At 42.9% G+C, this 16,595-nt stretch overlaps 1 protein-coding gene across 7 annotated transcripts in view; it reads right to left on the reverse strand.

Moving 5' to 3' along the window:
- BFSP1 (beaded filament structural protein 1) overlaps positions 1–16,595 on the reverse strand; it is a 70,117-nt gene that overhangs the window by 49,309 nt on the left and 4,213 nt on the right. For all 7 annotated transcript variants that reach the window (XM_027069529.2, XM_027069528.2, XM_053200280.1 and 4 more), the window contains exon 3: positions 3,944–4,071. Coding sequence is in view for 1 of the 7 variants with exons in the window: in XM_027069531.2 (XP_026925332.2) it covers positions 3,944–3,945 (2 nt within the window). In the remaining 6 variants the exon portion in view is untranslated. The remainder of the gene's footprint in view (positions 1–3,943; positions 4,072–16,595) is intronic.

Consider the following 16,595-nt stretch of genomic DNA (forward strand, 5'->3'; position numbering starts at 1 on the left):
AATTTAAAGCTAGCCACGCTATTCATATTTCTGCTCTGTACTTCTCTTTAAGATATCATTAAAGAGACCCACCACCACTCTTAAGCTGGGTCAGCCTACATCTGAACCACAGCTCCTTTTCTTCTGGGAATAGATTGTCAAGTGGTTTGATGTATCATGGAGTCACAGTTGGCCAATCGGCATGCCCATTTTGCCCTAAAAGGAGGATGTGCAAGCCCCTGGTTTGTACTACTTAGGAAACGGATACCAAGGAATTAGGCACACATATCCACGAAGGCATTTCTGATAGAAATATACATTCACAGATTGAAGCATACATCTGGTATATCATTTTTATAGGGCCATACCTACTTTCCCATGGATATCAAGAGGAACTGATTTAACTATTTCATAAGAGAAGATATTCTTATCTTCTCAAGTTCACCCAACTTTATAGCTTTAACCTGAAATTGGGAGGGATGATATTCCAAGCTACTTTATCCACTATTTTCAGACTCTGCACACAGTTTGAAAGTATAGTAAGGGATGCTAAGACTGTATATTTTAAGCTCTAACCTTCAATTCTTGGACTTAAACTCCACATGAAGTTTTCCAGTGAAATTTGTAACAATAGCCTGTTTGAGTAAGAGCGCCATTGTTCAGCGGGCATATGAGCCTGACCAAAATTCAAAGAACTACCTATTCCAACCATCTTCCTTGTTAGCTCATTTGCAAAACGACTGTAATGATGTGAATTACCCTACTACTCCACTCTCTACCACCAGCTCATGGTTGACACTTACTAACTCCTACCCCTTCATTTATCTAATATTTTTGTCTTCTGACTTTTCTTCTCACCCAGCAGATACCATCCTTTTCTTCATTTGTCTTTGCCCCTTGGTTTTGGAAAGCAATATCTTCCTTACTCCCTTGAACAACCCCCCACACCCACCCATCAGCTCATGCAAATTAATTTATGAAGAAGACTATTGAGAGGTCTTCAGTTCCACACACCTGAGCCCACCATAGGCTTAGCCAAGATGCCTCTCTAAGGCTCCTGGCTAAGGCTCCACCTCTCCACTACCCAGGCAGACCTGCTCACGCGATTGTTCTAACTAGCCTAGAGCTCTTTAAAGGCAAGGCAGATGTCAATGCCGTTCATTCTACAGTGCCCACTCTCCACCAGAGGATTGGTCCAGGGATCCATCTTCCATCCTTCCCCAGGCTGCTGGAAACCCTAGAAGGTTAGCCCTCCTAGATTGCTTCACCTGACTCCGTGCCCTCGGTCTTCCTGTAGGGTTTCGCAAATGGGGGTCGCTGGCAGGAGATCACAGAGACTTCCTTCCTGTTTCCCTCTCCCCTCTAGCAAAATCACCCCTTCATGGCATCTCATGCTTCCTGCTGTTGTTAGTTCTGGGCCCTTTATCACGCTTTGATGATTCCCTTAACCCTGCTCACAGCTCTGGAGGTTGTCTCTTCATTAAATTCTCTTCAGTTAAGCTCTTTGTTTATACCGTTTATTTCCCGCCAGATACAGAAGAACCCTGGCGGATGCAAAATCTCATTCATCAACCAGTAAAGCTTCTGAAACACTGTATCCGCTAAAATGAATTAAACAACAAATGAAACTTAGAAAGAAACTTGAAATCAAGACAAAGTTTTTGAGTGTTGGGAAGTTTCATCTTGAAACTTTCAGATGGGGAAGCTGAGTATCGCTTGGCCAAAGACGAAGCTCGACGCTCTTATCAATAGCTGTACCAGAGGCCTGGCCCTCTTACTCCACGTTTGCTGACTGGGCTGTTTCAAAAGATGTAGTCAAATTTTGTAAGCAGCCCTCAGTTGAAATTTGCTTTGCTCTCCACTGTGATGACTAGATTTCTGTTGTCTCCCATCGTTAGAAGGAATATAGAGGGACAGGACAAAAATCCATTCGTTAAGAAAGAAAACAGTGCACTAGTCAGCAGAATGACTAGACACAATAAAAGAAAAAAAAACTTCCTTGAAAAAGAGCTTTCTATTTTAAGAAGATGAATAAAAAGAAGAGATGCCCTCAAGTGATAGATAATGAAGACATTCCCGAGGCATCCTCAGCCTCTGTGGCTTTTCAGATGTAAACCTGAAACGTAGTCCATTACAAAGGGTGGCATCCAAGCTGGATTCCAGCTGCTTGTTCTGTTCTGTGGTCAGCCTGTGCTGAACATAGCAGTTTAAACAAGCCACAGAGCTGTGAGTGGCCCCTGTGTCTAAAATGCCTTCTGGATTATCCTCAATGACCCTAATCATAGGACTTAGAATCTGAAAGGATGAGAATTAAACGGGACATTTAGGGTCCAGCTCTCCGGGGTACATTATTTTTTCAAACTAACCTGGGTTTTTGGGTAACACACACACTGGATCTGAAAATGCCACTTTTTGTCACGATTTGCTATGTGATATCCTAGTGACCTCTAAGGCCAATTCCAGGACATCGCAGGGACAACACACCAGTGTCCCCAAGCCTGCATTTGGGGCACTATTTGGCTGAGTCACTTGCAGTATTATTCTGGAGCTGCCTCTCAGGAGCTCATAAGACCCAACTATTTTATTTCCAGGAATTTGGGTTGCTGGTTAACACCTCACTGATAGCTTGAAATCAGCAATAGTGGGAGTTTTCACACCACAGGAGTTGACGAACACTATAAAGACATTTCTTCCCTTGAAACTCAGCTGTTCAACATTCACTGGAATCATGTTAACTATGAAATAATACTGATCCATCTCTCCAATTGAGAAGGAAAGCTGGTAAACGCAAATAAAAAGGGCCAGACAGATGTCCAAGGCCAGATAGTCCCCCTGCATGCTTTTGGCTTCTGCAATCTTGCTTTCCTCTTACATCAGCCAGAAGCCAGGAATCTGAAGCTTGAGTATACTAGTCCCGCCCAACCCGGAAGCACATATGTATAAAAGATCAGTATAACCCAAGCCAGATGCTCAGCCTTTGGAGTTGACTCCGCTGGGCCGGCACCAGTGACAAATAAAAAGTCTTTTCTGATTCCCTAGCGCTTGTTGCTTGTCTCTTCCTGGGCGCCGAGTATTTGCTATAACACAGGGGCTGAAATTGATGGGTAGAAACTTGTTCTTTCTTCAATCCCTGCAAACTCAAAGAGGAGAACCAGCCTTCCTAAGTACATTATTGAAAAAAGCCCTCTAAATTCAAATACTCAGTTAAAAAAATTAGAGCAGAATTAGAGTCTACAGCCTGAGAAAATGGTTTGTTTTGATTTCGAGTTGACTCAAGAAGTTTCTGACAATTAATTTCCTATAATTGCCTTATAAAGTTAAAATGCCTTCCAAAATTTTATGGGGCCATTTCAAAACCTAGGGAAATCAGCCAGTAAATTAAAGTGTATCTCTGCAAGGAGAGAAAGAGATTGATCTCAAGACTAGTTTAGGCCCAGCTGGAGGACTTTGTCTCTGTTCCAGTGGAAAGGAAGGTAGCAATCCTTAGCAAAGCCCAAGATTTCTTTTTCCTGAAATAATGACTGACCACTGCCTCTGTTGTTTTTGGCCAAGTGTTTGACCAAAACAAGAATTTTGCAACTGCAATGACCTAACTTGGGAAACAATTTTATAACATTTTCTAGGAACCACAAAACCTTTGTTTTACTCTTTCTGAAGACCGACAGTGGGACCAGAAGGAAAGCATAATATTTTGCCGTGTAACAAAGAAAAAAACTTGATAAGGTCAGCGGCTGGAAGACTATTTCAGTTCAAATAACGGTCATCCAGAGCCCGTGAAATGCTGCCTTTCAAACCAATAATGAACGTGCCTTGCACAACATCACATCCAGCTAAAATCCTGGATCCGCTCAGCTGATTATTAGGGCATTAAATGGTGACCTTTATCATACAATAAATTGTAAGCTGGGCAGCTAGGTCTGACAAAAACAGCACGAACTGCAGTTAGCAGCAAAAACAGACTCACATGTTAGAAGAGCCAGGAGAAAACTTCTTGACGTGGTTGAAAGAAAACAGAAGCTTCTTGCAGTGACTCGGACTTCAGTTGGATGAGTGCAGATGATCCAAGTTAGGCAACATTACGATTGCTGGGGACTGCAAAAAAAATCAGTCAGCTCAACTATCAGCAAAATGCCCTCCCAAGGCCTATTAAATAATGTACCAGTGAAGTTATTTGAAGTAAACTGATACACTGTGCCATAGGATGTATGGACTAAAATCATGGACACTTGAGTTCAATGGTCTAGGTTTAAATTCTCTGCAACCCATGGCGTGCCTGAGTGGTTTAGTTGGTTAAGCGTCTGACTCCTGATTTTGGCTCAGGTCGTGATCTCAGGGTTTCTTAAGTTTGAGCCTCATGTCGCGCTCTGCACTAAGAGTGCAGAGCCTGCTTGGGATTCTCTCTCTCTGCCTCTCCCTTACTTGCGCTCTCTCTTTCAAAAATAAATAATAAACTATAATAATTCTTTGTGACCCATTACCTACATGGTCTCAGAAAAGAGACTTAATCTCTCTAAGCCTCACATGCCCCATCTAGAAACTGGGGGTGATAGTAGTTCCCAAAAGATGTTGTGAGGGCTACATAATGTGTTCAGAATGATGGGTGGCACATAGTAAGTGCTTAATAGACATTAGCGATTATTATTATTTTTTTTTGCATATAGGCTGATGGACTTTAAGCATTTGTCTTAGTTTGGAATCCCCCAGAAACAGCCTCTGAGCACAAGTGGTGTATTTGGGAGATGATCATGTCATAGCAGTGGATGAATGGGGGACGTAAGGCAGGAAGGGAAGGTGGCCAGTCACGGGGGTGTCATCACCACTACCTCTGTGGGCAGCAGGAGCTCCCTGTATCTGGGACCTCTAGGAGACAGAACAGGACACCCCACAGAACTATCCCACCCAAGCAGGGAGGAAGCTGGGTACTTATCCACAGCTCCCTGTCCATCTTTGGTTGGGAACTGCTCCCAAGGGCATTCACCCTCTAGGACACGGGACAGAAAATGGCAGGAAGTTCAGAGTTTGCAGCCTTCAGCGTGAGAGAGTGGAAGGGGACACGGGAGGGGAACTGGCAGCAGCTACTAGAGCCCTGCATCACTGTTTTCAGATCATTAAATGAGCTGGAGTTCCTTTATTTATTTTTTAATGTTTATTTCTTTTGAGAGAGAGAAAGAATGAGCAAGAGAAGGGGCAAAGAGAGAGAGGAGAGAGAGAATCCCAAGCAAGCTCTATGCTGTCAGCACAGAGCCCAATGCAGGGCTTGATCTCATGAGCTTAGGATCATGACCTGAGCTGAAATCAAGAGTTGGGATGTTTTGGGTTTTTTTAAATCTTTATTTATTTGGGGGGGGGGGGGAGAGAATGAGACAGAGCATGATCAGGGGAGGGGCAGAGAGAGAGGGAGACACAGAATCCAAAGCAGGCTCCAGGCTCTGAGCTGTTAAGCACAGAGCCTGACATGGGGCTCAAACTCACGAACGGCGAGATCATGACCTGAGTTAAAATCTGACGCTCAACTGACTGAGCCACCGAGACACCTCTGAAGTTTATATATTTGTTTTAATGGGTCAACCCTTAAGTGACAATAATACAACAGAGCAAAACAAAAAACTGTGTTCATTCTATGCTGGTTTTAATGGAGGTATTAAGAAATAAATCATGTAACTTAAAAACATTTGTATGTAAGTGCCCATTAAATCAACACAATGTTGAGAATAATAGATGGAGTTTCAACCCTAATTCTGCTCTGAACGGCTTACTCTTCCTCAATATCCATCACCCAAAGCTAGGGAGGTATCCAGTGTTTTTCACAGTTCTGTGGAAGACCCAAGCCTTAATGGAAAAGGAAAACATCCCTCTTTTTTCAAAAGTCACCAAACTCTTAGCAGTTCCAATAACTGGCTTTTTCAGTAAACGAAACCATTTGCGTTTTTAGGAAAAATAATATATTAAGACTTTCCCATGCATCCAGAGGTTTGACACTAAAACAGTAATGAACACCATAAACTCCATTCCTAAACTGTACAATGTATCTGTTGGATAATCTGATTGTTTGTGTCTTCTTCATGTGAAAGCAGAAAGGCCAATGTTTCTTTTTTTTTTTTTTTTTTAAGATTTTTTTTAATGTTTATTTGTGAGACAGAGAAAGACAGAGTTTGAAGGGGGGAGGGTCAGAGAGAGGGAGACACAGAATCTGAAACGGCTCTGGGCTCTGAGTTATGAGCACAGAGCCCAACATGGGGCTCAAACTCACAGACCGTGAGATCATGACCTGAGCCGAAGTCGGACGCTTAACCGACTGAGCCATCCAGGCTCCCCGAGGCCAACGTTTCTAAAGACAAATGACTGCCTCAGAGGAAAAGATTGGAAGATTTGCCTATCTAAAACGTAAACTGTTTTGTGTTACAAAAAAAAAACAGAAAAACAAAAAAAAACAAAAAAACCACAATAAAGAACAATAAACCCTAAACAATGTTAAAAGCAAAAATAAACACAGGGGGATGGTTTGCGTATTACACAAAAGACAAAGTACTAGGTAATGGAAATTACAAATCAAGAACAAAAAGACAAAAAGCCAGCAGAAAAGTGAAGGACAAGATCAGCTGAGACGTTTACCTGTTTCAGAAATCAGCCATTTGTGACATTTTCAAATGAAAGGAAAAAGAACCATATATAAGTAGCTCATGGTTCTGAAGCAAAGAATTACTTTAGAGTTTGATATGAAATGTTCAAGTTTACAGAAGGCACATGGCCAAATACATGAAAAGATGTTCAATTTCACTATTCATCAAAATACACATCAGAATATATATATATATATATATATATATATATATATATATATATATATGGGAGGTGGTTATTTCAAGGAGTTGGCTTATGCAATTGTTGGGGCTGGAAAGTCTGAAATCTGTAGGGCAGGCTGGCATTTCCAGTAAGAGGTGAGATTGCAGTCTTGAGTTTGAAATCTGTAGGGCAGGTCAGCAGGCTGGATATTCAGGAAAGCTTATTTTGTTTTATCTATCTATCTATCTATCTATCTATCTATCTATCTATCTATCTATTTAAGTAGGCTCCACGCTGGGCTCCAAGCTCTAATGCGGGGCTTGAATTCATGACCCTGAGATCAAGATCTGAGCTGAGATGTAGATGTCTGGACCAACTGAGAAACCTAAGCACCCCCAGGGAAGATTTCTATCGTTACATCCTTGAGCTAATTCCTTCTCCAGAAAATCTCAGATTTTGCTGTTCAGGACTTCAGTCGAGTGGATGCGGATCAGTCCATGTCTACTGATTATGCTGATCACATCTACAAAATATCTTCACATCAGTGTCTTCACTAGAATTTGACCAAGCCATCAAGCACCAAAGCCTAATCAACTTGACACATAAAATTAGCCACCACACATGGTTATGTCTGCTGCTTCATGGGGAAAATAGGAGTCCTCAGAAAGACACTCTCTCAACGTCCGCCCCCAAGTTCACAGTCCAACATGCCATTTCCCCTCCAGGACTGCTCATCAATATTTGAGTCTGCTGACTACATTCCCCTTCTTGAAGCACCCTTTCTTTCTTTTTTTTTTTTTTTTAATGTTTATTTATTTTTGAGAGAGACAGAGACAGAACGCGAGTGGGTTAGAGAGAGAGGAAGACACAGAATCGGAAGCAGGCTCCAGGCTCTGAGCTGTCAGCACAGAGCCCGATGCGGGGCTCAAACTCATGAACCATGAGACCATGACCTGAGCTGAAGTCAGACGCTCAACCGACTGAGCCACCCAGGTGCCCCTTGAAGCTCCCTTTCTTACGCCCGTTATTGCACTTGCTTCTGGGTTTTCAGTTTCTTAGCCTCTTGAAGGGATCCTCTTGAGCTTCACATCTTTGAACTACTGGAGTTCCTGCGGGTTCTGTCCCCAGCCCTCTTCTCTTTCTACCCTCAGAAAACATCTCAATTTTTCTGAGTAGGTATCAGCTAGGATTGCATGCAGGTGCACACAGCAGGTAGCCAACAATAGTTTAACCAAATAAGATCTGCTTTTTGTCTTCAGGCACAGAGTCTAGAGTTAGGCAGTTCAGGGCTGGTATCTTGGACCACTCTTCACTCTGCGGTCCTCAGTGTGTGGCTTGGTGTCTGTGCTCACAAGATGGCCGCTGCCCTGTAGGCATGGTGTCTACACCTGCCATGTCTTCCCACCAACTCTTTGGAACTTACTCATTTACTTATTCAACAAATATTTATTCACAACTCACTATGTGTTAACACTCTTCTAGGCACTAGGAATACAGAAGTGAAAAAAATGGTTTAAAATCCCTGTTCTCGTGGACCTTATATTTAAATGGGGGGGGGGGAGGAATAGAAAGTAGATAAGAAAAACAAGTGAAAAATGTGGGAGGTTTGATGATGAATGTTATGGAGAAACATAAAGCAGAGAAAGGAACTGGAAGGTTAGCTGTGTGTGGTAATTTTAGGCAGGGTAATCAGGGAAAGCCTCACTGAGGAGGTGACATCTGAGCACAGACCTGAGAGAAGTGATAAAGCAAGCCATTTGGTTGCCTTCCAAGCATAGGGAAGCAAGCTGATGATGAAGAGTACTATTAACATTTTTTTTTTAAATCATAGGAATACGAAAACTGTGTCTGTGTTAGTCCATCAATGGTGTATGTGCATATGTGCAAATGTGTGGTATGGAGTATGGATGTACAACACAAACTCTGGAGGACACATTCCACACCAACGACAGGGCTTAATTTTGGTGAGGGGCCAAGAAATGCAGGGCAGTGAAGGTGAAGTTTTCTATGTGGCCTTTTTCTTTTTTTAAAAAAAATAAGGAGAAGGTATTCTTAGACAATTTGTATAATTAAAATTTTTAATTCTTTTTTTAGAAGTTTTTTTAATGTTTATTTTTGAGAGAGAGAGAGAGACAGAGTGTGAGCAGGGGAGCGGCAGAGAGAGAGAGAGAAAGAGAGGGAGGGAGACACAGAATCTGAAGCAGACTCCAGGCTCTGAGCTGTCAGCACAGAGCCCGACGTGAAGCTCAAACCCACATACCGTGAGATCATGACCTGAGTCGAAGTAGGACACTTAACCAACTGAGCCACCCAGGCGCCCTTTTAATTCTTTTTAATTATTGGACAAAAAGGTGTTGGAACGATGACCTTGGAACCCTTATTTTCTTTCTCTTTTCAGGGTTGTTTTTTCTTTTCCTAACAAACTTGCATTTTTTTTAATAACTAGGAAAAAAATGCAACAAAGCAATTTCCATTCTGTAATTATTTCTACTGCTCTTTGGCTTAACCACCAGAATGACCCAGGGCCCATCTCTGTCCTGGCTCAGGGCCCAGGGGGCTCCCTCTCTCTCAGCGCAGCAAGCAAGGTGATCTTGCCGAGCCCTCCCCACAACTGCTGCCTCTGTGGTTGCCAGCATCACCTTGACTACCTGCAGAGACACTCCTGCCACGGCCTCTCCAGTGGGGAAAGCTCCCTTCCCATCAGGTTGCAAGGCTTATTAATATAAGATGAGCAGAGAAGCAAAGGGAGGAAAAATACATAGAGCCATGGCTTTCCAGAGGGGAAGTCCCGTTTCCTCAGTATCGACACCAGGCCCCATGGTGCATCTCCCTGATTAATCTGGCTCTCGCAGTTTCTCTCTCTGGAGAAACTTGAGATAAGTTTCTCAGCGGCTGGGGCAAAGGGCAGTCGGATGCAGTGTCTTGTTGCATACCCCTTCCCATTGCACTCGGGTTCCAGATCATGCCGGCCACCTTGTTACTCTCCTACCTCATGGTGGTTTCTACAAGAGCCTATGGAATGGCCTTCAGTGGTTTCTCTGCCGTCCAATGTCCTCTGCAATGTGCTCTAGAGTCTTGGCTCTGGGTGTCCACGGCTATCCCAACATGGTCTCCTCTTCCCCAAGGGAGGTATGAATGCCTGTGACTGGTTTTAGGAGAGTTATCAGCATGGGCTGGCAGATTTACTAAAAACACCTTTTCATATTTGGTTCTTCCTCCTCCCAGGGCCCTGGCTTGGGACCCAATCTCTTTGGCTGCTCTATTTGAAGCATGGAATTATGGCCTAAGTCTTTTCTCACTTTATTTATTAATCCTCCTCACCATGTATTTATCGTGACCCCAGTCTTCTATAAAGTGTGTGTGTGTGTGTGTGTGTGTGTGTGTGTTGGGATAGCCAATTCTAAAGAACATTACAAGTAGGGGTGCCTGGGTGGCTTGGTTGGTTGGTTAAGCATCTGACTTTGGTTTCAGTTCAGGTCATGTTCTCATGGTTGTGAGATGGGGCCCTAAGTGGGGCTCTGAGCTGGGCACGGAGCCTGCTTTTCTCTCTCCTCCTTCCTCTGCCTCTTTTCCCTGCTCTCTCAAATAAATAAATAAACTTAAAAAGAAAAATGGGGCACCTGGGTGGCTCAGTTGGTTAAGTGTCCGACTTTGGCTCAGGTCATGATCTTGCAGTTTGTGAGTTTGAGCCCCGCGTTGGACTCTGTGCTGACAGCTCAGAGCTTGGAGCCTGCTTCAGATTCTGTGTCTCCTCCTGTCTCTGCCCCTCCCATGCTCATGCTCTGTCTGTCTCTCAATAATAAATAAATGTTAAAAAAATTTAAAAAATTAAAAAAAAACAACATTACAAGTAATGCTGCTCTGTTAACAAACCTACAACAGTTATACAGGATAAACCTGCTAGCAAAAGGTAGATTCAAGCTACTCAGTACTAGGTTTGATAAGTTGTGACGCTAGCCTTTTCATTGGGTATGGATATTACTATTCACATTTTCTTTAGAAGATAAAACCAGCTGATGGGAAGGTAATGCTGACTTCGTTTTGTGAGAAATAAAACCTACTCAGGAGGAGCCATATTTAAGGCTCATTATTTATTTATTTATTTATTTATTTATTTATTTATTTATTTTTTAATTTTTTAAATCTTTTATTTATTTTTGAGAGAAAGAGAGACACATGTGAGTAGGGGAGGAACAAACAGAGAGGGAGACACAGAATTCGAAGCAGGCTCCAGGCTCTGAGCTGTCAGCCCAGAGCCCGATGCAGGGCTCGAACCCAAGAACCGTGAGATCATGACCTGAGCCCAAGTCGGACACTCGACTGAGCCACCCAGGCACGCCAAGGCTCATAATTTCTGAATTTTCTTTGAAACAAGTTGATAGTCTGGGTTGTTAACATCTATGCAGAATGACTAGCTTTGTGTATGCACAGAGATAGAGGGAGTTTTACTCAGGAAAGAAAATATTTATTTTCCTTTTTTTTTTTTCTGAGGGGAAAATATTTCCTCCTTCACCCTCATTAATTTTTATGGTTGGTGAAGCATTTTCATTATATTAGCCAAAAGGAGGCTGGACTAAATAAAGTAGAAAACCAAAGGCATATGAAACGGTTTCCTGGCCAGGATGATACTGCAACCATCTTGGGAAAGTTTGTTCTCCAGAAAAACAAATGAAATTGTGGCTTGCCAAGCCACCTCATGGAATCCAGGCAATACTTTCTGCTTTTTTTTCCTCTGAAAGCTTGGATACAGAGTCACAGTTTATTTGTTGAACACGTTCTTCTTGTTTCTTGTAACCATAGACTCTGGTCTAGTTGAGTGTTTCTTATGTCAGGCTATAGCTGAGCCAATATTTATCATTTAAGAAATTTCCATGAGTCATAAAATAAACCTGCGGTAGGCACTACCTTCTATGGGAGTTTCTTTCCTAGAGTTTTTAAGATAAAAGGGAAAACATGGAATCTGGAATCCAACACCCAGCATTTGTCAGACCACACAGATATTTTCTCCTATGGGGAGGATCCTCCTGAGATTTCAAAGCCATTCAAGGTGTGCTGCCTCCTGCCTGAACACCTTCTGGCCCGACGGCCTGGCCCCTCTCCAAATGGCCAGGCCAGGGCCAGAAAGGAAAGGAAGCTGTAGAGGTTTCAAGGGCGGAAGTGACTCACTGGCTCAAGGGGTGGGAGGAAAGGTTTTCCATTGGAGCGAGAATACCAATGAGCAAGTGATTCCTTCCACCTCCAATGTGGAACATCTTGCAAGGGGGCCTGAATTTACACCGACCGAAGGGGGGAAAAATACTGTAAGATGTGATGTGTGGCCCTTAGTTACGTATAAGAGTGTGTTTCATTAGTGCTGCTTGCCCCTTTTGTGCCAATCAGCTTCTTTTCCCCAGATGGGGACCCGCTAGGAGTCCACAACCTGGACAGTTATAGCAACTTAGTGATTTTGCTGTAAAAACAGGCCTTGTATCAAGAGCACAAGGCCTAGAGTTTATAAATCAAAATTCAGAGGTCTGCTTTAGTATTACTAGGATACTCCACAAATTGCTAATATGGCCCTAGATACTCAAGAAATTTTCTGTATTGTGCAGGCATTACACTTTAGAACCAAAGGGGTTAACCTAACACCTTCAGTTTGCAAGCGAGGATAAGGAGGTTCAGAGAAGTGTACCTCCTAAGAGGTCACACAGCCAGTCAAGACCAGAACTTGTGCCAATGGTATAAAACACCTTCTTGGGAGCCTGGTGATAGAAATACCGGAGTTGTAGTGATAAAGGCAAAAGTTATACGAAAAGGCACTCCAATTTCGCATCATGGCCATTGTCCCTCAGCTGTTTCTAGCAGAGCTGTCCTTGAATATGCGCCAAATTTCCTCACTGGGAGAGCTGGGGTTCTTTGGCTGAAGCACCATTTCACATTCTGCCTCACACCCCCAGAAGGGAAAACTGGGTATAAATCATAACCATCCCCTCTTCCAAAGCAAGAAACAAAAATCCCTACATCTGTATCTTTCTAGGTACCTTGGTCCATGGAGTTTAATTTTTGGGTAAGAACATTAGGTGTTTTCTTCCCCCAATCATCAGCCTCTGAGTCAGCCCCCTAGCCATCTCTTCCATATTTGTATTCACCAACCTAAGTGAGAAGTCATGTTGGTAACAAATGCTCACTTCCTTCCTGTCCGGATGCCCCACTCCTTAAGATTTGGTCACACCTCCCTGGTTTGATCTGCCCCATCAGTAGGATCCTGAGAATTCCCACTGGAACCTGGGCCAAGTTTATCTTGGCATCAATCTGTTTTCACTCATGATCTCCTTGTGGCAGGGCCCATGTATTCCTGGTAGCTAACATGGCCACAGCTGGCACCCAGTAGGACCCAGTAAACATGTCAAATCTAACTAAAAAGATTTCAAAGTAGCATCCTGTTGTGAATGTAAATAAGACAATTGCTTTGACCCCAAACACAAACTTTTTTTAACTTACCTCCTCTTTTTCCTACAAGAAATTCAGGTGGTAATAATAGATAGGATGATGCAAATATCTTTTAAAAATGCCAGGCTGCTTGGACTCCTACTAATTGATGTATATTAGATTGAACCACAAGAATGTCCTACTTTTTGGGGGCACCTGGCTGGCTCAGTTAGTAGAGTATGTGACTCTTGATCTCAGGGTCATGAGTTCAAGCCCCACATTGGGTGTGCATCCTACTAAAAAGAAAAAAAAAGAAAACTCCTGCTTTCGTAGGTCAAAGATAGTTGAATTTTGTCCGTTTCTTAGGTACAGCCTAATGTAATTGAAAATAATATAAATACATTGCTTTATACAGGGGCAATAATTCAGTCCTTTCATTAATCCACCCTCATCTCTTTACCATAGTCTGCACGGTCCTACATCATCTGGTAATTATAGTTACACTTTCAGTCTCATTTGGGTCCACCCACCCTGGCTCTCCAGGCTCCAGCCACACTGTCTTCCTTCTGTTTTTAGAACACGCTGACCTCAGCCCATCTGCCTGGGATGTTCCCCACTATCTTCACACAATTGAGTCCTTCTCGGCATTTAAGCCTCAGCTTAAATTCTGTTTCTTTGGATGAGACTTCTCTGAGCATTGATTTAAGCATGCCCTTCCCGCCCCCAGTTACCCTCTGTCACATCACCCAGTTTTACGGTCACTGAAGTACTTCTTTGATTGGTTGTTCATTGTTTGCCTGAAGCTGACTAGGATTTAAGCTTCAGGACTGCACAGCAGCCTTGTCTGTCTTATTCATGGCTCTGAAGAGCTGGCACATCATAGGCCCAAAACATAAATGTGGAAATGATGGATTCAAGAATTAACTTTTAAAATGTAGCAGCACTAAAGTATTTCCAAGTATTTTCTTCCCTAGTTTGCTGATTTCACCATTCTGGGATTCCTATATACAGATAGATACTCATCCTTTTCCTCTATCTTCCAGGTCTCTGAAATTCTTCTCTTGTTTTTTGCATCTTCTTTCTCCTTTCTTGATGCATTTTGAGACAGTGAATTACTTGACCTCATCTTCAGACTCGCATCTTTGTTATTTACATATATCCAGTCTCATCGTCCAGCCCCTCTATTGAATCTTCCAGTTCAAGAATATTTCTAATGTCTGCATTTTTTTCCATAACTGCTTGTTCTTGCTTTTGGTCTCCCGGTATCTTTCCTTATCTGAGAATACTTACTATGCTCATTTTAATTTCTTGTCCTATTTCTTCTTTTGCTTGAAATTGTTCAGTTTGTTGCCTTTTTCTTTCATAATGCTAGGATTCCTCCTCCATCTCATTAACTTTACCTGTGGACTCATACATATGTCCTTAGGGTTTTCATCTGGCTGGGTTTGTATAGAATACCTGGGGCAGGGGTTGAGGACGGGTACCACTCCTGGAGAGTCTGGGGGAAGATGGGTAGAGATGCACCAAGCTGGGGAACCTCTGAGGTTGCAAACTGGGCACCCCCCCACCCCCCAACCTCAACCAGGAGGCCCCGCCCTTCCAGATGACTTCCAAGTATACTCTCTCCTTAGCAGGATAGAACTATTTAGTCCCCAGAGGCAGGGGAGGTAAAAGGGTGATGAGGGAAATTTCCAAGCTTGGACAACCCGTTTGCATGTGTTGGTGTCATCTCCATACCCCCACAGGGCTCTAGTGCTGCCTTGACATTACCCAGCAGCCTTGGCAGTGGGCACTTCACCGGCAATGAGGTTTTCTAGCTCTCTGGTAGTCATGAGAGAGGCAGAGGTCTGCAGAAAATAACGGGGTGGGGGAAAAATGGGTCCCAACTGGAAAGCTCACCACTACCAGTCTGTTACTGCCTGTCAGGTCTTCCTTTCCCTCCATCTCCCAACCTTCCTCCTGTCCTTACCCATGTAAAACTGCCTATTTTTTCTGAAAGTACACACTTTGAGCTTTTAAGAGATGCCTTCTTATTTTTATAATTTGCTGAGATTTTCTATTTACTTCATTCCTACCCTTCATGATTTATTTTAACTTGTGGTCACATTCAACCCTTAAGCTTCTTTATATTCTGAAGAGTTTGAAGTCATTTTGTCTATCCTTAAATCAAATACCGGATTCCAGATGCCTTTATTTGTCCCTTTCTGAATCCTTTGTGGCTTTTTCTTTCTTCAGAGGTATAACAACCCAATCAGAGCTGTAGAGTGCACCATTACTTCTGGAAAATGGGAAGACAGTTAAGGACAGATCCCGAAGATACAATGCTGAATGAGTGAGTGAACAAAAACAAGCTGCAGTCCTACATGCATTTCGGAGGCCATCTGTGTTTTTCTAAATGCTCTGTATTGTAAGGGTCTGGAAAGAGTCATGCTGCACTCATAACCAGGGTGATAGCAACCCAGTGGAGGAGGAACTCTAGGACTGTTCAGTCACCCCTACCTCGGGTTTCCTTTTTAGAATTTCCCCCCAAACCTTTCCTGAAATATGTAGTTTAAGGGATGGACTTCAGGACAGTCCATGAGCTCCCCGAAAATGTAAGCCAAGCTTTGTGAGTAGGAGCAAGTATCTACTTTTCTAGAGAAAGAGTCTATACTTTTCACCAGAACTTGAAAGGGAACAGAAGACCCAAGAGGGGGAATAACCATTTGTCAGGAGTGTTGTGCCACTTTCCACCCCAATTTCTCATGGTTTCATTCAAGTAGTACGCCAGTAACTGAAAAACATGTATCGGTATTGTTTATAATGTTATAAAATGTTGTTATAAAAAAAAGCATATAACTTTTATTTTACCATGAAGACTAACACAGAAATCAAGTGTTACCATGTAGTACTGTGCTGTTCCCATGAATATACTTAAATATATTTAGTTCTTTCCTAAAATAGATGTCTAGGCCCTTGTGGCAGTCGATCCAAGAGGACCCGGCTACGATAAAGGAATGTCCAGAATGTATTTTCTACAGCTTCCATTTGCTTCATTTTGTATAACCCCCCTCTGTAGTGTTAAGGAAGCAATAGAGGTAGCTCAGGTCTTTTGTTCAGCACCACTGATGTGTCACGTAGCCTGACAGTAAAGGTCATGGGCTTGGGAGCAGATCACTAATTCCTCTGGATTCCTAAGGAACATTTCTTCACCTTACCTCACCTATAGAATGGAGTAATAGTATCTAGCCATGGTAGTTACTGCTGGTTATCTCCCAGTACCCTCTTTCTCCTCCTGTCTAGGTATAGGAATCCCAGTTTCTTAGCTGAACACATTGCTGCTCAGAGAACAGACCACATTTCCCAGTGCCCCTGGCAGCCATACACTACATTCTGGTCAATGAGATAAAAGTAGAAGCCCTGGTACTTCTGGGACGCTTCTTTAA

Source organism: Acinonyx jubatus, chromosome A3, assembly GCF_027475565.1.
Source record: "Acinonyx jubatus isolate Ajub_Pintada_27869175 chromosome A3, VMU_Ajub_asm_v1.0, whole genome shotgun sequence".
NCBI lineage: Eukaryota > Metazoa > Chordata > Mammalia > Carnivora > Felidae > Acinonyx > Acinonyx jubatus.